Source organism: Elephantulus edwardii, unplaced genomic scaffold, assembly GCF_000299155.1.
Source record: "Elephantulus edwardii isolate Elephantulus edwardi_28Jun2011 unplaced genomic scaffold, EleEdw1.0 scaffold00090, whole genome shotgun sequence".
Classification (NCBI taxonomy): domain Eukaryota; kingdom Metazoa; phylum Chordata; class Mammalia; order Macroscelidea; family Macroscelididae; genus Elephantulus; species Elephantulus edwardii.
In genome coordinates this window covers 2,196,536-2,217,867 of record NW_006399840.1, presented here as the reverse complement: position 1 = coordinate 2,217,867, position 21,332 = coordinate 2,196,536, and the positions used below count along the sequence as shown (strand labels likewise).

The following is a 21,332-nucleotide window of genomic DNA, read 5'->3' as shown; positions in this document are numbered from 1 at the left end:
TCTGTTGACATGCTGTTCCAGTCATTTTTGGATAATCTTCAGTAGAATCTTGCTTGCATGTGAAATCAATGATACTGTTCTATAGTTTCCACACTCTTTTGGGTCACCCTTCTTCGGAATGGGAACAAATATAGATCTCTTCCAGTCAGTTGGCCAACTGGTTGTTTTCCTTATTTCTTGGCACAACTTGGTGAGCACGTCCAAGAGCAACATCTGTGAGCACAATTAATTGTTCTGGGATTCCCATTCTTTTCAACATTAGCCCTAATTTGTTATTATCTATGCATTTAAGTACCTTGCATAATCAATAAAACAATAATATATTTCTCTGCTTTCAGCCAAGATCTGCTTGAAATCAGCATTTGCTATAGATTCTTCTGAGTCTAGCTTCAATTTTTGGCAGTTCCCCATTTATGTACTATTTGACCTGCTTTTAATAATTTCCATTAAGATTTTACTTCCATGTGATATTAATGATATTGTTTGATAATTTATGCATTCTTTTGGAACAACTTTTTTTTGGGAATGAGATGAAATATGGATCTCTTCCAGATGTTGGTAGAGAAATCTTCAGTTTCTTCATCATTGGCTTTTCTAGTTGGTGTGTATATTTGACGGTTGTATTAAAAGGACTTTTCCTGTATGTGTCTTGATGGTGTCTTATCACTCACAGCAAGGATGACATGGAAACTTGTGAAGCATTCCCTATTTTTCACTACTTGTCTGTCAGTGTGTTGTACTGTGGTGGCTTGCATATTGCTGTAATCCTGGAAGCTCTGTCAGAGGTATTTCAAATACCAGCCGGGTCACCCATGGTGGACAGGTTTCAGCAGAGATCCAAACTGAGACTAAGCAGCAAGACTGGCAATCTACTTTTGAAATAAGAGGCCTTCAAAAACTCTGTGAACATGAATGGGAATGATTGTATGAGACATAATGTGAATGAAGGATAGTGTGAAACACAATGTATACAAACTTTGTAAGCAAATCAATATAAAATTTTAAAACCCAACAATCTGTGAACAACAGAAGATCATTGCCTGAGACAGTGCTGGAAGACATCTATGGAAGATAAGCCCCTCAGGTTGGAAGGTATCCAAAATGCAACTAGGTAAGTCTTCCTTCTCAAGGTAGAGTCCAGTGTAACAACGCAGGTGGATGAAGGCTGTCAGCTCAGGAAGGACCTTCATTTGCTGATGTGGCAGGAGTCAAAATGACAAAAAAAACAGCTGCAAACTTCCAATATTAACTATATGAAATATGAATATAGGAAAATTTGAAATTGTGAAACATGAAAGGCATAAAGATCGGCATCCTAGGCTGAGCTGAGATGTGTCGATTCAAAATGGCACATCTTGATTTGCGACTTGGAATCAAATAATCTCATGATTTGCTGTGCTAGAAATGACAGATTTGAGAAGAATGGTGTGACAGTTACTGTCAAAAAGAGCATGTCAAGATCTCTCCTGAAGCATTATGCTGTGAGTGATAGGCTATTACACGTTGTTGTTGTGAAGTACCATTGAGTCAGAAGTGACTTCTAGATGACCTTCCAGAAGGTTTTCAGCAGCAGTAAATTACACACAAGGAGACTGTCTTTCTCCTGTGGAGCAGCTGGTGGATTCACACAGTGTACTTTTGGGTTGGCGGTGGAACTCTTTACCACTAAGCCACTAGAGCTCCCTATAAAATCTTTATATAGAAAATACTTTCTGTGCTCATATATAGAGCGCTCTGGTGGTCTAGTGGTAAGAAGCTGCACTACAGTCCTGAAGGCATGTGGTTCAAATCCACCATTTGCTCCATGGGAAATAGACAGACAATCTCCTGAGCGAGGGACTGCCTTTGAAAACCTATTGGAGGGTCAGTGGTTGGGGTCAGTTCTGACTCTACAGTACACAACAGCAACATACTCACGTATAAATATGTGAGCATCAAGAAAGGAATGCATCAGGGCTAGATCCTTTCCATACCTATTCAACCTATGCCAAGCAAATAATTCAAGAAGCTGGACTTTATGAATAGGAATGAGGATTCAAGATATGAGGAAGATTCATCAACAACCTGCGTTATACACACGACACAACCTTGCTGGCAGGAAGTGAAGAAGACCTGAAGCAGAAGATCAAAGACTATAGTTTTCAGTATAGATTCTATCTCAACATCAAGATAAAAATGCTCATGACTGGACCAATAAACCAAATCAAGACAGATGGAGAAAATATTGAAGTTGTCAACAATTTCATCTTACATGGATCCATAATCAACATCCTTGGTACAGCATTCAAGAACTCAAAAGATGTGTTGCACTGGGAAAATCTACTATTAAGGACTTCTCTATAGCGCAAAGGAGCAATGATAACAGTTTAAAGACCAAGGTGTATCTGATTCAAGTCATATTCTTTTCAATTACTTGCTATGTGTCCAGAGCTAGTCAATGAATAAAGATGACAGAAGAGGAACTGGTGGTGGTGTATAAATGTACTGAATCTGCTGTCAGAGACCTCTCCAAGGTACTGAGGAACAACAATGTCAGTCTGGAGACTATGGGCCATGGTCTTTGCAATTTCTCGCTATGCGTCAGAGAGTTGGACAATGACTAGGGATGAAAGAAGGGGAGGTGATGCCTTTGAGCTGTGGTGCTGGAGAAGAGTGTTTAATATACCATGAACTGCCAGGAAAACAAACAGGTCTGTCCTGGAGAGGGTGAAGCCAGGCTGCTCCTTGGAGGCAAGGATACTGAAGCTTCGTCTGACACACTTTAGACATGTTGCAAGGAGGGACCAGTCCTTGGAGAGGGACGTCATGCTTGGGAGGGTGGAGGGACAGCACAGGAGAGGAAGACCCTCTTTGAGATGGATTGATTCCATCACTGTGGTAATGGGGATAGGCATGTTAGAGACAGTGAGATTGGCACAGGACAGAGCAGGGTTTAGGGCTGTTGTACACAGGGTTGCTATGAGTTGCAAGTGACTCAACAGCACATAACAACAACAACAACAACAACATAACATGGGCTGCCAAAAGAACAAAGAGGTATATCTTGGAGAAAGAGCAACCAGGGTTCTCTTTAGAGGTGAGAATGACTAAGTTTCATCTTATATACTTTGGGCATGTTGTTAGGAAGAGTCAGTCTTTGTAAAAGGACATCATGCTCAGAAAGGTGAAGGATCAGTGAAAGAGGAAGACCCTTGACAAGATGGACTGACCAGTGACTGTAATAATGGGCTCAAGAATATCAGAGATGATAAGGATGGCACAGGATAGAGCAAGGTTCAGATTCCTTATTCACTGGGTTGCTATGAATTGTACTAGACTTGACAGCACCTATCAACAACATGGATAGGCCACCAGAACGAATTCTTTATACACACACACACACACACACACACACACATCTTAAAAACATTTAAATAAAATAGGGAGCTCCAGTGGGCAAGGAGTTGTGCAGTCGGCCCAAAGACAGGCAGTTCAAATCTATCAGATGCAACATGGGAGAAAGATCAAAACATGACGTAATAGTACACTGTTGGCATTTTAACTTGATGGTTGGTTGTTGAGTACGATGGTTCTGAGCTTTGTAGGACACTGACTATTTTCATTTCCTGGACCCTATCAAGATACACAAAAATGGTCCCTTTCATCACTCTTCTAACCCCCAACCTGACAGAGGGCAGTTTGATCTTATTTGAGAACCACTGTGAACTTCCTTCAGTGAATAGCATCAAGAAAATTGAAGACCAGGGTTCCAAAGCAGTTGGTTTGAGTTCACAGAGGGTTAAGTATGAGATCTCAACTTCCAACTCTCTGTCTCTTTAAGAACCCAGGAAGAAACCCAGCTTCTCCAATAGAAGCTGCTTTAAACACTCCAGGGAGGCAGAGCTTAAGAAAGGGCTCATGGATGGAGGGAGTGAGGGAGTCCCCGTTTCCCTCTTGAAAGCTGATACCAGTGCAGTTGTTGCTGCCTGACCTCCCACTCAACTGACTCTCTTGTCAACTCAGTGACACTGATCCTCCTTTCTAAGAGGATTATTCAGACAACTGCAAAAAAGGGGCTAGAAATAGTCAGGGCTAGAAATAGCTCTAGCTGTAGGGAGGAGGTGGATACAAAGACACTAAAATTATCCGCACCCAGACAAGGGTTGGACCCCACCGCTGATGCATCCTTTTGCCTGTTATGGTAATTTTCCACCTTAGGTCACTCCCAAGCTTCATGATGGCACCCAACACATTTAGAAATGACGTGATGGCCTTATGTAACACTGAAATAATAACCTGGTGATGGAGCCACCAAATTCTTCCTCGTGCGGACCATCCTGCAGAAGGATTTCCAGAGTTCATCGGAGTTTTTGGGTCAGACGTCCAACCACATCTCATTTCTTTGCCCAAAGCAATACTACTTAAAGAGACACATGCTTGCTGGAAGTCATGGGTAGAAGCTGAGAAGCTGCTTTTCTCCAGTCACCGTGTCAGGAACCAGGGGCACCCAAGTTCTAGACCACAGCCATGGCAGAAGCAGGCAGGAGGTGGGGGAAGGGGAGGGATGACAACACTTCCTTTTCCTCTTCTTCCTTGGATCCCCAGCTCTGGAAACCCTTCATTTTACTCTCATCTGCATTTCTCTTATATGACTGTAGTTGTTGTTATGTGCCATTGAATCCCCTGCTACTCAGTGACCCTATGGACAACAGCTCTGAACTCTTGCTCTATCCTGAGCCAATCTTATTGTCTCTGACACACCTACTCCCATTACTCCAATCACTGAATTGATCCATCCCATCGAGGGTCTTCCTCTCCTGCGTTGTTTCTCCACCGTCCCAAGCATGCTGTCCCTCTCCAAGGACTGATCACACACCTTGCAACATTCCCAAAGTATGTCAGACGGAGCTTCAGAATCCTTGACTCCAAGCAGCAAACCGGTCTCATTCTCTCTAGGATGAACCTGTTTGTTCTCCGAGCAGTCCATGGTATATTCAACTTTTCTCCAGCACCACAGCTCAAAGGCATCAACTCTCCTTCTATCATTCCTAGTCATTTTCCAGCTTTCTAATGCATAGCACGTAACTGGGAAGACCCTGGCCTGGATCAAGCGCACCTAAGTCTCCAGATTAACATCGCTGATCTTCACTACTCTGGAGAGGTCCCTGACAGCAGACTTTACCACTGCAATTCATCTGATTTCTTGGCTGCTGGTACCAAGAGTGTTGAATGTGGGACCAAGTAAACTGAAGGCTGTTCACAATCTCAGTCTCTTCAGTGTGTCATGATGCTGCCAATCGGCTCAGTGGTGAGAACCTATTAAAAAACTCACTGCTGTTCAGTTGGGAATGATTCATAGCTGACTTTCTGGCAAGTTTTCAGAGGTTGTAAACCATATAGGAAGAGATTGTTCTCTCGTGGAACTGCTGGTGGACTTGGAGTTCTAGATTAGCAGCACAACTCCCTACAGACTCCCACTAAAGCTTCCTTCCCATAGTTGCTGTTTGCTGTCAAGTCAGAACCGACTCACAGCTGACCCTCCAGTGGGTTTTCAGAGGCAGTAAACCACACAGGAGGAGACTGCTCATCCATCTCCTTTGCTCCTGGTTCATTTGAACCTCAGGCCTTTGGGATTGCAGTACACCATCTTACTAGGCCGCCAAAGTCCCTGAACCCTTTTCCCCCAGCCTCTGTAAGTCAGAAGGCAGAGGTTAGGAAAAGTTGGGAAGAGACTCTTCTTTCCTCATGTCATCTCCATTTTGAAATGGCAGCCAAGATACTGTCCTCTTGACTTTCTACCCAATTTTCAAACACTAGAAAAAGATGAGAAAGAGCAAGGGCACTACAACCAAACTGTGGTCTTACCAAGTTTGTTCATACAAAATTGTGCACAGGAGCCCCCTGGGCTCCCTCTTCTCACTTAGTGTTTTGGTGCTCAAACTGGTTCAAGGCTACTTGACTCTAATTGCAAACCCTGTCTCCCTAAAAAACACCAACACAAACCCCTACCTACTGGGGGGGAGTGTTTAAGGAAGACTCCTAGTCAAGCTTCATTATTTTTGGAAAGTTCATTTTCACTGAACTGTATGTTCATGAACAGCACATAAAGAGAGAACTTCCAGAAGTTCGAGATGGATTTAGAAGAGGCTATGTTGTGGTTATTTTTGTTAGATGCTATTGAGTTGAGTACGACTCATAGTGACCCTAAGAAGAAAAGATCTGAACCCTGTTCTATCCTGCGCCATCCTCACATTTCCTGACACACAGAGCCCATTGCAGCAGTCACCGTGTCAATCCCCCTGACTGAGGCTCTTCCTCCTCTTCACCGACCCTCCACCCTTCCCAGCATCATGTCCAAAGTATGTGAGGCAGAGCCTCATCATTCTTGCCTCCAAAATTGCTGATTTCAGGTGCATCCAGGGCTGAAAGCAAAGAATACCAGAAGAATGTCTATTTGTGCTTTATTGACTGCAAAGGCGTTTGTGGGGATCATAGAGTGCAGCTTCTTACCAGAGGGCCACCAGAACTCCCTGTGAGAGCAGGAGAAGTGTAACTGATGGCAGAAAATGAAGGCATCCTAAAGACATGGCACTGCCCAGCCTGCCTGGCTAATACGCAATGGAGCTGGGTTCTGTGTGCACCGCACCACGTATTACCAGGCACACTGAGAAGCTCATATGACACAGCATGCTGCTATTACTAATAAAACAAGCATTTTATCCAGTATAAAGAAAGCTCATATATGTGCCAGTGAATTATCATGGGCTACTTTGGACAGCCTCAGAATCTTCAATCTGTCATTCCTTAAGTTGATTACTTTTGACCCCTTGAAGTAGAGATGGCCTCACTGAATCAGGGCTAAAACAAAGGAGGACAGAACTGGCCAAGGAAAAGGATAAGCTGTGGATGTTTCTGATGCCATCATCCAGTGACGGTGATCACACTTTCTGTTGGGCTCAGAAGATTAGGGAGATTTAGGAAAAGTTCACAAATTCTACCACATCCTTTTGATAGTAAGAAGACATAAGCTCTTAAGATGACACTGCATCCAAGCTCATCTATACGAATAGCAGAGCTGATTCTATAACCCCGGTGTCCTCCTCCTAGTGCCCCTTCCATGCTACCTGGTGTCAAGTTATTCTTCCTCTCATGCTGTCTGGACCTTCTTTCCTCTGTGTACAGTTGATAGTCCACAGAGTTACACAAGGGGGGTGAAATTTAGAGAACCCTCTTCCACAGAGATGCCCCCTGAATGAGAGCAATCTTGTAGGAGGTTACTATCTGAGCTGTAAATGCAAAGCCCAGGACACACCGTTGTGCCCATGGGTCAGGACAGCTCCAAACAGTGCGAGCTTGTGTCTGAGTTTGGTAGAAGGACATAATTACTCACGATTTGTCTCGTCTGCCGAGCCGCCTCTGAGGGCTCGCCTGTCTCCTGCGGGGGGACAAGGACTTTCCCCGGCTTCTCAACTGGGTAGGAGAGTGGGCACTTGCAGGTTTCAGGATCTGAAGGAGAGAAAAGGAGTCACTGCACTAGTTCTTATAGAATCTCCAACCTTTATGATTTTTGTAACATAGCCCCAAGCCCACTGACGATCCAGTCATTTTGAATGCATTGAGCAGGAAGACTGAACAGAGGAGGAGATCTGAGACAGATGTTTTTCTTGTGCTCTGCAGTGGCAAGAGGCAAATGTGCCACTTCTCAGAGGGTGGCATGAGTAACTACATGTGTCCCCACTACTTTCCAGAGCACTCCAATGCAATAATTCCTGGAGTTGTATCTGAATGCTTCCAGATTCTTCTCATAAAGACAATGCCTTATCTATACTGCCCCAGACACCAGCTTGTTCCTCCTCCAACCCTCCCATCCACGGCCATTCACAGGGTAGTTTCAGCTTTTCAAGAATCTAAACTTGAGGCCCCATAGAGGCATAATGTTAATTCCGTAGGTGCTGGACATAATCAAGCCCAACGTCTGCACAATCTCTTTTGCTCGGTGCATTCAGTGACTCCACAGCCCTGGAGGGAGGTCAATGAAGGGCATCATGTCACCTTGCACATAACCTTGGTAGAAACAAAAATGACCTATGGGCATGCACTATACGGGGGGCCAGTACAAGGACTGCTCCCTTATCTGTTGTTGCAACACCTGATTACAACTTTGTACTATGAGTCCTGCAACTCACAAAGCAAAGGAGAGGATCATGTGAGTCTGTATCTTATGAAACATAACCAGTTCATCTTGATTTGCTTGGGATTTCCCTGGTCTTAGTACTGGAAAGCTCAAGGGAAACCCCTCTACTCTGAGAAAACTGGGTCACCCTATTAGAAGTTCAAAACAGAATGAAACTTCGAGATTTATTATAAAATGACCAAGATTTTTAGATTTTACTTCAGAAACAGATTTGCAGGCCAGGACACTGCTTTAACTATAAACTCTTAAAGAGTTTTAGTCCTGATTTTTTTTGAAACATAGCAATACTTGTGAGGCCGGTGCAAGCCCAGGCAAGGTCTCATTCTGTCACATTCAGGGTTACTATGAGTCAGAGTCGCCTAACAACAACATGGGCAGAGAGATTTGACTTGTCCATTTCAAATAATTCATGATTAAATTTTGTTGTTTTGTTTCATTAAAAGTGACCAGCTAGCACAATAATGTCAAGAACACCTACCATCCCAGATACATGTGACAAAAGGGGATGGGATGAAGAGAAAGTGATAGAATGAATGGAGAAGGAGCCCTCGTGTGTCACTTAATTGTCTTGCCCACTGCTGTCTTCTCCAGGAGCTGCTTCTGACTCACAGTGACCCCCTAGGACAGCATTAAAACACTCCGAAGGATAGTCATGACTGTAATCTTTGTGGAAGCAGATTGCCCGCTCTTTTTCTTACAAGACTGTTTCTTGTTGTTGTGTACTGTGGAGGTGAAACCAACCCATAGCTGACCATCCAGTGGGTTTTTAGAGGCAGTTAATCACACCAGAGGAGCATGCCCATCTTTCTCCCACAGAGCAGCTGGTAGATTCGAACTAAGTACTTCTGAGTTGCCAGCACAACTCCTTACCACTAGGCCACCAGAGCACCAAAGCTGCCCGTGGGTTCAAATCACCAACCTTTCCCTTAGCAGCAGAGTTCTTTATCTATTCTAGACTGACAGGATTTTAGATTTCAGTCATGTCTTCCATCCACCTACCTTCATTCTCAAGTCTCCCGTGAACCTACCTTCATCCTCATGTCCCTGGCATATTTCTCTAGCTCCTTCCTTATGTCAGCTCTCAACATCTTGGAGACATTAAGAACCAGCTGCTTCCATTCAATGGGCTGAAAGCTATGAGGCTCGTGGGGGACGTAGAGACCAATCTTGACCTTCTTAACTGTGTGTAGGTATTTCTTGTAGGAGTCTTCAAAGTCAAAGATGAGGTCACTCAGAGTCCGAAAGGCCAATGGCTTGTCCATCAGCTCAGTCCTCCGGCTCATGCCCAGGGAACCGTAGCGACCATTGCAATAAATCCCCAGCACAACGTGGTGAAAGTAGTTTCCTGAGAAGTAGGTTTTAAAGCTGATGGGGAATCGCTCAATGGAAGGCTGCCCATTGGTTAAGTATCTAAGAGCATCTAAGTCAAGGAAGAGAAAAAAAAAAGGCCTTGAAAACTCATAAAGTGATGGCTTCCCAAGAAGGGAAAGTTGTCGACGAAGTCAGGGTGCCCATCCCTAAGCCTCCAAGCAAGCCCAGACTGAATCTTTTATGAGGATCACTTGATATTTCCAAATACTTACTATATGGTGGGTACCAAAGTCAACTTAATGCATAACAAAGAGATCAAACAAACCAACCAACCTATGATTCCCATTAGCAATTAAATAAATGCAAACCAAAACATTAACATGATTCTTTCTCTTCCCTTGGCAATTTACAGAGCTACAGTGAAGTCTGTGGGAGCTGTACCGCAGGACTGCCTTCTTTTCCAGACGGCGTGAGTATGCCACCCTTGGCGGGGGCAGCCTTGCCACTTCCGACTGCTCTCCATGAGCGGAAAAGATTTCGGCTCTCCTTTTCTGAAGACTTAACACCTTACACGGGTTCCAGCTTTACAGGTTTGACTCTATTAAAAGCTCTTCACAGGCAGAATGTCATCAGACCTTGTTTTAGAACGTGAAAACTGACTCCTGGGAGGGTCTCATTTCCCCCACAGCCTGGAATGGCATACTGGGCTACAGCAGGCCTCTGGCATTTTTTGAAGACTAGACTCTGAGACTATAAAGAATCCACACATTGTTGTCCACTTCCCACAGCACATAAGCAGAATCAAGCACACTGATGCTGAGTTGGTTTAACTAGTGGTGAATCTTGACCAGGCTTCCTAGAATGTAAACTTTTTTATTATTAATTTTAATTAAAATTTACAGACTTTGGATTTCCATTCATTGTTTCACTTTTCTCCCTGCCCCCCTCCCCCCAACCCCAGTTCACTCTTCTCTTTGAAAAGTAAAAGAAAAATTCTTTCATTGTTTTACAATCCCTCCCCCGAGGTCTACTCCACTATGTAGCTTTCGTTCTGGACTCCTTCATGACAATAATACCTAATCACATATCCCTTTTAAAGTTTTTTTCCCTCATCTGTTTCAATGCAGTATACATTATTTATTCCATCTTTCTCAGTCTCCCCTCAACCCCGATGTCAGTCCCACTCTACAACAGTGGAACTATGCAGTATTTGTCCTTTTGTGACTGAGATACTTCACCCAGCATAATGTCCTCCAGAGTCACCCATTTTGAATAATACTGTATGAGCTCCTTGTTTTTCAATGCAGCTTAGTATTCCATTGTGTGAATATACCACATCTTCTCTATCCATTCGTTTGTTGATGGGCACTTAGGTTGTTTTCAACTCCTTACTACTGTGAACAAAGCTGTGCTAAACATGGGTATGCATTAAAACGTAAATTTTTATAGGAGGAGAATGTCCACCTTTAGCACACGGAGCGGCTTCTGTCATTTGAACGGCTGGCCTTTTGGTTAACAGCCCTATACATTATGCACTGCGCCATGCCCAGAGCTCCTTTCAGCACATCAAGTCCTCCATCATAGGAAGTTAAATACAACAGAAAAGTTTAAATGACCTTTACATTACACAACCGCTTATATTACAAAGCTATGGGATCACAGTAATCTATAAAATTTTTAAAGTGTTCTACTAAATAAACTTTATGCTAAATTGCATTCCTACTATAGGGATCATTTCATTTATGCCTTCATTCAATCATTTGCCTTCAAATATGGGAGATACACACTGGCAGAGATTTCTGGAGTCTCACGGGACCTTGTATGTTATACACAAGGATGGTAAGGGTGCCATAGGCTTGCTCTGCCTAAGCAAGGCAGAACTTTACATCTCTGAACCTGTGAAAGGGGTTATGTCTTCAGAAAAGGAGAGCCGAAATATTTTCCGCTGGTGGAGAGCAGTACAAAGTGGCAAGGCTGCACCCTGTCAAGGGCGGAATCCTCTCGCCATCTGGAAATGAAATATTAGATTCTCACCTTGCCCTCCCACAGCACCATATGCAAACACATCTTATATTGGGACTGGCTGTTTGTATCTTGTGAGGTCAGGGACTATGTTTCTCCTGCTGGTACTCCCTGGGCAGAGCAGAAGCCTGACACACAAGAAGTGCTTGGTTAACGGTTATAATTGTATAAAGAATGAATCCTTAAGACTGTAAGTGAAAAGGGCCTATGCTCAGCAGAGGGCAAACCTAGGACCCTTTAAAAGTAATACACTGATGGACTCCAGCCCTCGGGTCAGCCTTGACCGGTGCCTTCAGTTTAACTATTGATGGCTCCTCTCTATAAAAATGTCTATCTGTTCTCTTCTCTTCATCATGTGAGATTAACTGGTGAGAAGGTGTGAAGTCACTTCCTTGACTCCTCTTATATAAATTCTTACTTGCTTTCCAGGGCAAGTTCTCTGGGGGTGGAATAAAGACTTGCCTTGGTTGCCTGAGTCGGTGTAACAATCACTGAGTATCAACTGTGCCAGACACTGGCTGGGCAGCACTGTGGTGTCAAAGATGACAAATGCAGCCCTTCTCTGGGACAACACACAGCCTGGTAGAGACAGGCTCAAAAGGAACGTACAAAATACAACAGGTTGTGTTCTGTCTAAGGCAGACCCTGCAATCTCTGGGGAGACAGAGAAAGGACCTTGGCAATAATAGACAAGTGGAAGTTGGGAGGCTACCACAGAAACCAAAAGTTCATCATGTCAAGTACCAACGATGTCTAAGGGTTTTTCCCATCATTATGGTGATCAATGAAGGCTTGGGACGTAGGGCAAATGGGAACAGGGTCAAGGAGACAAGGCTGTATAAATTGTGGCTGGGAAGTAATCTGAGCTTTCCCAGAACTGGAGTAGCAGTGCCCCAAAGTACTGATAACTCTGGGGCTTTTTCTAACACACCTCTAGTGATATTCATAGTACTTCTATGCCATGATTCAACTCCTCCAGGGCCAGTGAAACCCCACAAATAGCTGCCATGATTCTACAGGGAATTTAGAAGCAAAGATCTAGCCACCTAGCACACATGTGAAAATGTATACAGGTCCAAGTGAGAGAAAAAGAAGTGATGCTCTGGTGGGTTAGTGACAAGCAGCTGTGCTGCAATCCCAAAGGCACACAATTCAAGACCACCAGCTGCTCTGGTGGGAGAAGGACGGGCAGTCTCCTCCCGTGCAATTCACTGCCTCTGAAAATCTGCTGGAGGGTCAGCTATGGGTCGGTTCTGACTCAATGGTACACAACAACTTCTCTAATAGCACAACCTTGCCTGCTGAAAGTGAGGAGGACCCGATATGCTTGTGGCAGAAGCACAAATACTACAGCCTTCAAAATGGATTATACTGGAACACTGAGAAGATGAAAATCATCACCACTGGATGAATAAGCAACATCATGACAGATGGAGAAAAGATGGAAATTGTCTACGATTTCATGTGACTTGGATCCACAATCAACATACTTGGTACCAGTAGTCAGGAGATGTATTACTTTGGACAAGTCCTCTGTCATGGATCTCTTTAAATTACTGAGGAGCAGTGATGTCAGCTTGAAGGCTATGGTGCACCTGATGCAGGCTATGGTCTTTTTTTTTAGATTTTTTTTTATTTTTTATTTTTATTTTATTTTATTATTATTTTGTGTGTCTGTGTACCGTCAAATCAGATCTGACTGGTACAGGAGGAGATTGTCCCTCCTTTCCCGGCAGAGCATCTGGTGGATTCGAACCATGCGCCTCTGGGATTGCAGTGCAGCTTCTTGCCACTAGGCCACCAGAGCTCCCCTGATCTTTTCATTCACTTGCTATGCTTTGGAGAGCTGGATAATGAGGATGTCAGAAGAACTGATGCCTTTGAGCTGTGATGTTAGAGAAAAGTACTGAATATCCCATGGAATGCCAAAAGAACAAACAGGTATATCTTGGAAAGTGCAGCCAGAGTGTTTCTTAGTGGCAGGAAGGGAAAACTTCATCTCTCATACTTTGGGCATGTAGCTAGGGGAGACTATTTCTTGAAAAAGGACATCATGCTTGGAAAATGAAAGGATTTGTGAAAAAGAATAAGACTTTCAACAAGATAGACTGACACAGTGGATTTAGAAATGGGCTCCAGTGTCAGAGATGATGAAGATGGCACACGATAAGACAGGATTTAAATCTATTGTTTGTAGAAATGTTATGGGTTGTACTCAACTCAATAGCACCTAACAATAACAACTTCTCTAATGAATCCTGATTTCTGGACTAAAGTGAAAAACAAACAAACAAACAAACCCCAAAACCGGAAAAGGTTTCCTCTAAGCAGGAGCCCAGGCTACGATGGGAAATCCGTGGAAGCAGTGCTTGTTCTGTGACCTGGAGAAGATCTCCCTGTGGGAGATACAGTGTGCCCAGGTCAACTCTTACAGTATTCCAGATGGAAAGCAGGCCACAGGGATGCTGACAAGAGCAAAATGGAAAGACAAAGATGCTGCAACTTTTGGAATTCAGGCCAGTGCTTGCTATCTTTGTCCAAGAGTCACATTTCCTGAGTTCAGCAGTATGAGTGGAGTCTCTCCCCGCCACACACACACACTTCCCTGCCACTTTCTGAAATGCCATGATTATCAGAAAGAAAAAAAAAAGAGAGAGAAAATCAAAAGCACACTCCTTGCTCTGATTCAGACAGACTCACAGACTGATAATAATCTGGAACAGTTCAGGCAATCCCAGGAAGTAGATGTGTGGATGCACTAAAATTATGTAAGGACAAGACTAACGGATCAAGTCAGATGACTTGTGTGTCGAGGTCACTCAGATATTCAGCAGCCCAGAGAGACTGATGCTCACGTGTCCACCCCATGAATGGCCTGGCCTCCTGTTCCCCCTCATTGATCCCCACCACCAAATCCCCACCCAATTGTTCATCCCCATTAAATTTGCACTACACTCTGGTGAACAGCTGTAGCCAGCTCCTGCCACTAAAAGGTTGGGGCCCGGAGCCATCTGCTACTGCCACCCCTTCATCCCCCATGCCCAGTCCAGCTCCCATGCTGGGATCCCCAGACACGTGGTCCATTTCCTTTGTGGGGAGCTATGACAGGAAGGCTGAGGAGGAGCTTCAATAAAGCTCACGTTTCTGTGCTTTTCAAACATCAGCCAAGGCATCCGTGCATAGTCTGGCTTCAGAACAGGCCTGCAAGCATTCTTCAGACTATAGTTGTTGCTGCTGTTGTTAGGTGCTGTCGAGTGGACTATGACTCACAGTGACCTTATCAACAATGAGTGTGAATACCATCCCTTCGTGTGCGATCCTACTCATCCTTGACATACTTGAGCTCAAGTCTGCACTCACTGCATCACAATCCATTTCATGCAGTGTCTTCTTTCATTGACCCTCCACTTTTCCAAGCATAATGTCCCTTTCCAAGGAATGGATATTTAACATACGCCCAAAGTATGGGAGACAGCAATTTGTAATCCTTGCTTCTAAGGAGTGCTCTGCAGAGAGACTCAGAAATGTCCCTTCCTACAGAAATGAAGCAGATCTTCAGTTACTTATGTGCAAGTTCAAATTAAAGTGGAAGAAATTAAAACAAGTCCAAAATAGGAAAAAAGAAAGTTAAAATAAGTCCAAAACAAGAAAGTTAAAATAAGAACCAAAATATGACCTTGAGTCTATCCCATCCAAATTTTAAAACCATCTTAAGAATAGATTTGAAGCTTTGAACACTAATGATCAAAGACCAGTTGTGGAATAACATCAAGGATATCATCCATGAAGAATGCAAATAAATGGTCTTTACAAAAAGAGAGGAGAAAAAAAAATAAAATAAAAACAGAAGAGAAAGAGAAGATGAAAAAAGATGCTAGAAGAGACTCTGAAAATTGTACTTGGATGTCAATAGGCCAAACGAAAGAAAGAAATGATGACGTAAAAGACATAAAAAGATTTCAAAAGACCATGTGTGAAAACAAAGTAAACTATTATAATCAAATGTGCAAAGAGCTAGAATAGAAAACAAAAAAGGGAAGAATTAGCTCAGCATTTTTCAAGCTCAGAGAACTGAATAATAACAAATTCAAGCCTTGGCTTGCAACACCAAAGGGTGCTGTGGGCAAAATCTTGAATGATGCAAGGAGTATCAAAAGAAGGTGGAAGGAATACACAGAGTCACTGTACCAAAACAAATTGGCTGACATGAAAACATTTTTTGAAAGTAGCATATGATCAAGAACGAATGGTAAGAAAGGAAGAAGTTCCAAGTTGGCATTAAAAGTATTGGCAATAAAAAAGACCCTAAGAATTGATGGAATATCAGTTGACCTGTTTCAACAGAGATGCAGTCCCGGATGTGCTCACCAGTCTAAGCCAAGAAATTTGGAAGTCAGATATCTGGCCAACTGATTGGAAGAGACCCAAATGTGGAAATTCTCGAACAATATTAGTATCATATGCAAGTAAAATCTTGCTGAAGATTATAAAAAAATGGCTAGAGCAGTACATCAACAGAGAACTGTGAGAAATTAAGGCTAGATTTAGAAAAGTCTGTGGTGCCAGGGATATCACGGTTGATTTAAGAAGGATCCTTTGGGGAGCTCTGGTGGCCTAGTGGCAGGAAGCTGCACTGCAATACCAGTTAGGTCCAATTTGACAGTACATACACAAAAAATAATTTTTTTTTTAAAAAAAAGGATCCTGGCTGAAAGTATAGAGTACCAGAAAGATGTGGACTTGTTCTTTCTTGACTTTCTTGACTATGCAAAGGCATTTAACTATGTGGATCACAACAAACTATGGCTAACTTTGAGGAGAATGGGAATCTTGGAACACTTAATTGTGTTCATGCAAAACCAACAATCTGTCATCCAAACAGTGCAGGGAAACACCACACAGTTTAAAATTATGAAAGGTGTGGGTCTGGGCTGTATCCTTTCTCCATACCTATTCAATCTGTACACTGAGCAAATTAATCGAGAAGCTGGACTATATGAAGAATGTAGCATTAAGATCAGAGAAGAGTTAGCTACAACCTGCATTATGCAAGTGATACAGCTTTGAGCTCTGAAAAGGAGAACTTGAAGTGCTTGCTGCAGAACATCAAAGACGCCAATCTTCAATCTGGATCGCATCTCAACATCAAGAAAACAAAAATTCTCACCACCAGGCAACATCCTGATAAATGGAGAAAAGACTGGCATTTCCAAAGATTTTATCTTATTTGATCCACAATCAACACCTTGACTGTCCCAGGAGTCAAGAAACCAAAAGATGTGTTGCATTGGGAAAATCTGCTATCAGGAACGCTACAAAGTACTGAAGAGCAATGATGCCAGTTTAATGACTAAGGTGTGCCTAATCCAGGCTGTAGTCTTTTCAATTACTTGCCATGCATCTACAAGTTTGACAGTGAATAACGGTGACAGAAGCAGCAGCAATGCCTTTGAGTTGTGGTTTTGGGGAAGAGTACTGCATATCCTATGGACCTTAAAGAGAACAAACAAGTATGTTTTGAAGAAAGTGAAACCATAATGCTTCTTAGAGGCAAGGATGGTAGAACTTCGTCTCATATACTTTAGGCATGTTGTTAGTAGGCAGCAATACTTAGAGAAAGATACCATGTTTTGAAAGGTTGAGGGTTAGTGAAGGGAAAGGAAGACAGGATGGATTGACATAATGACTTTATCAACGGATTCAAGTATATCAGAGATGATGTGGACGGCACAGGATAGGAGACAGTCCAGATCTGTTATTTACTGGGTTGCTATGAGTTGTGGTCAACTCGACAACAACTAACAACCATAACAAGAGAAAGGTCCAAGGAGCATCTTAGATACTAATGTTTCAACAGTCGAATTCTGCCTTCCATTTGGGAGACCTGGGTCAACTTTCTGGTCAATGCACTTCATGCACAGCTACCATCTATCTGTCTGTCAGTGGAAGTTTGTGTGCTATGATTTTGAGAAGCTTCCAAACTAAGAGATACTTGGAGGAAAAGCCTGAAATCAGCAAATGAAAATCCTATGGATCCTAACAGTCTGATCTTCAACCAATCCTAGACACAAGACCAGGCACCAATTAGCTTCATTGGACAAGGAGTGAAAATGATTTGGTGTCAACAGATGCTAGCAATAGTTGTCCCCAATAAACCAATTTGATTGTGAATCACCTGGCCCTCTGTATCTCTCCCTCCTGATGTTCCTACTACCTTTCAAAGTGGCCTTTTTAGTCACTTTCATGGATTCTTTGACCAAAAATATTGAGCTTTCTTTGATCTTTTTCTCTTCTCACTCCTTGTTGTTATGTGTCATCAAGTCGCATGCAACTCAGAACCACCCTGTGTGCAACAGCTCTGAAGCCTGTCCTGTCCTGGGCCGGGCTCATTGTCTCCGACATACCTGCCCCCGTTCCCCCAGTTACTGTGTCAGTCCATCTCATCTGGGGTCTTCCTCTCAATTCAAACAGGCCTCACGGAGTTGTTTCCAACTCATGGCAATTTCACCTGTGTCAGGGTAAAACTGCTTCAGTTTTCAATGGCTGACTTTTTTTTGGACTTAGATTACCGGGCCATCCTTTCAAGGAGTTTCTAGGTGCCTTTGAACCAGCAACCATTCAGCTATTAAGTGTGTGAAAATCTTTTGTCCCACCCAGGAACCTGAGTAGTAACTCTCATTTTCTAAGTAAGGACACCCTCATTTTCTTTTTAATGAAACTCTTCCTCCAACTTGCCCCAGCCCAACAGCTCAAGCCCAACATCCCACAAGCACATCAAATTCAGCATATCCAATTCAGAATTTACCTCCCCATAAATCTGATCTTCCCTTTTAAGTCCTTTCCTGGGGCTTGGGCTATTCCATTACCCAAAGCAAAAATATGGACTAATTTCCTAGTCATCCCCTAATTCCTCACACTTAATCAGTCCACAGTGATGCCGATGATCCCTCACTTTCCCTCCACCTTCATTGCAGAGATTCAGCAAACCCTCATTCCTCCAATCCATCTTTCAAAGGCTGCTGCCGAACCTAGACTGTTGTATTCCTCCTTCCGCATCATCTCTCCCCACACCGCTTTGCTGTGTACCATCAAATCAGATCTGACTTGCACAGGAGGAGATTGCTCCTCCAGCAGAGAATCTAGTGGATTTGATTTGAACCATGCACCTTCGGGACTGCAGTGCGGCTTCTTGCCACTAGGCCACCGGAGCTCCCTCATCATCATCTCTTATATCCTCCTGGCCTCCTACTCCTGTTAATTCTCTCTCATTGACATCTTTAAACACCATTCCCTCAAATCCATTCCCACTGCCAGGGGCAAGCATCATCTCCCTCATTTAAGGGTTCCACTCTGTCACACAGAGTTGCTAGGAATTTAAATCAATCCAATAACATCTAGCAAGAGCTCCTGAGTGGCTTTGCAGACTTTGGATTAAGCCTTCTCCTTAACATCTGCCTTAAGAGTTACTTAGCTAAGTGCACATCTGGTTATGTTCTTGCTCTGCTTCCAAGCTTTCAATGGGGCACTTCATAGCCTTTTGTTTTGTTTTGTTTTACTTCATCGCCTTTTGGGGAAAGGCCTCCTTAAGGCAGCACTCACAAGCTGTACTGGCCTTACCTGAAACCACCTCTCAAGTTTGTGTCCTGCATTTGTTTTGACTTCTCTTCTAGTCATTCAGCCCAGAGGACTTGCAATTTCTTTGCTCTTCTACCTGAACATGGTCTACTGCCATCATCATTAATAGGCTAATGGCATCAGTTTTTCTGCCTGATGAACCAGGAGTCTGTTGGAAAATCAAACAATGTATGGGAGAGCCCAAACTCTTGTTTCAGTTTTATGTTCCTTAGAGCCGGGACTCAAACTTGGTGGGAGTTCACATTCACACCATTACCTGACCCCTCCCCCCCTCCCCCCACAATTCACACTTACAGTTTTCTCTGGAGACACGTCTGGATACCAGCTCTCAGCCCTAAAATCATTTCTCCATGAGTATATTTCCTGTTGCAATGTCAGACTAATATAAGAAGTAACCACACACTCTCTCTCTCTTCTGTAAGTTAGAATTCTTATGACTAGTGAATCTTCAAGGTCACCACCTTGGACGCTGGTTGACCTTGATGAAGATTGGAGCTAACAGACTAGTACGATGAAGGCTCAGGAGCCAACCTTTGATTTGGTTCAGCTCCAGGTGTCGAAAGCTAACGCAGCACCAGGAAAGCTTGAAACTTTCTGCAAGGAGAAAATGAGCATCGTCACTGTGAATCTAGGGTGGACAGGTACAAGCAGGACCCCAGGAATACACATACGCTCATGGAACTTAAAGGATACATGCCCAGGATGACGGCTTCAAGGCATTTGATAGGCAAAGACTCTCGCGTCATTTCTTTTGCTGTTTCCATTAACCTATAAGGTAAAGCACGGCACAGGATGTCAATTTCAGGACTTCATTTACTCTTTTTTTTTATTCATTCATTGTTGCACAGTTTCCTTCCTCCCCTTCCCCAGCCCACTTTGCCGTCCACCTCTTATTCCAGACATATAATGTCTAAATATATATTCTTTTCACAAAGTTCTTTCTTTCATCTGTTCCAATGCAGTGTTCATTATCTAGCCACTCTTTTCCTATTCTCCTCCCATCCACTCAGTCCTATTTTATAATAGCGGTGTTATGCAGTACTTTTCCTTCTGTGACTGAGTTACTTCATTCGGCATAATCCCTTCCAGGGTAACTCATTTAATTTTTTTTAATTAAAATTTCTTTTAAATTTCATACTGGTTTATTAACTAAGTTTGGATTAATTTAATTTTGCAATTGGTCTATCAATCAATCCATTAACATGCTGTCCCCACATAAGACACCAAGCAGGAGAAGAGAGGCATATGGGGAGAATGTGTTTTGAAAGGGGGCTCCAAAGCATAGCTGCACTTGGCAGAACTAAATCGTGAAGCCTGAACTCCCTTCAGCAAGAACTAGTTCCTGGATGGGGCATAGTGATCATGTTCCACAGCTCCCTCCCATTAGACATACCCAGGGGGCTATTTTGAAGAGTTTACAAGGGAGCAGGGAAAGGAGGCTCACAAAGTCTCTTCACAAGTCTCTTTGCTCCACTAAAAGGCTTCACCACTGAGATCAGTTGTCAGAGTAGCCAAGTTTGCCTCCAGCCTGACCCTGGACACACACTCTGCCTGCCTTTACAGGTCTGTGCACTGGGGGACAGGGAGAGAGGGTGGGAGATGGAGTTGGGGGCTCTCAGAAGGAGAAAAGCTACTTGCCCCACAGCCACTTATCCCACTACTTACCCACTCAGCGGTCTCATTTTCCTGATTTCAAAGAACTGGGTCCCTGTGTGATTGTATCTGTGTGAAGTCAGTTAAGGGAAAGTGACAGAGAACTCCAAAGAGGCTAATAATCCAGCAGAGGAGGTCATGCATGCTGACGTCCACACTGGATGGAAAAAGGGAGTGTTCTAGGTGTCCAGTGGCAAAACAGGTAACAAATCACCTCTAACTCCATACTAATATGTCTTGGTAATTTCTTACTTAGATCTCAGAATGTCTTCTATCTTTATAATGGTTGCTTGTGATTGTTGTTGTTTGCTGTAATGTCAGAACCAACCCATAGCTGACCCTCCAATGGGTTTTCAGAGGCAGTTAATTGCACAGGAGGAGACTGCCCATTCTTTTCCCGTGGAGCAGCTGGTGGATTCAAACTGCATGCAGCTTCTTAGAACTAGGCCACCAGAGCTCTGTATTTTTAGTTCTGACTATATAATTTATATAATTTTAGTTTGACTATATAATTTTTTTTCTTTTTCAATATACTCTT

General features: G+C 43.3%; 1 protein-coding gene across 3 annotated transcripts in view; it reads right to left on the bottom strand.

Annotated features, from left to right (window-relative positions):
• VASH2 (vasohibin 2) overlaps window positions 1-21,332 on the bottom strand; it is a 42,568-nt gene that overhangs the window by 9,761 nt on the left and 11,475 nt on the right. For 2 of the 3 annotated variants that reach the window (XM_006890550.1, XM_006890548.1), the window contains exons 3-6: window positions 20,807-20,863; window positions 19,835-19,909; window positions 9,202-9,583; window positions 7,370-7,485 (exon numbers count right to left, since the gene is read on the bottom strand). In XM_006890550.1, coding sequence (XP_006890612.1) covers window positions 7,370-7,485; window positions 9,202-9,583; window positions 19,835-19,909; window positions 20,807-20,863 — 630 coding nt within the window. The remainder of the gene's footprint in view (window positions 1-7,369; window positions 7,486-9,201; window positions 9,584-19,834; window positions 19,910-20,806; window positions 20,864-21,332) is intronic. The other variant, XM_006890549.1, reaches the window with a different exon arrangement.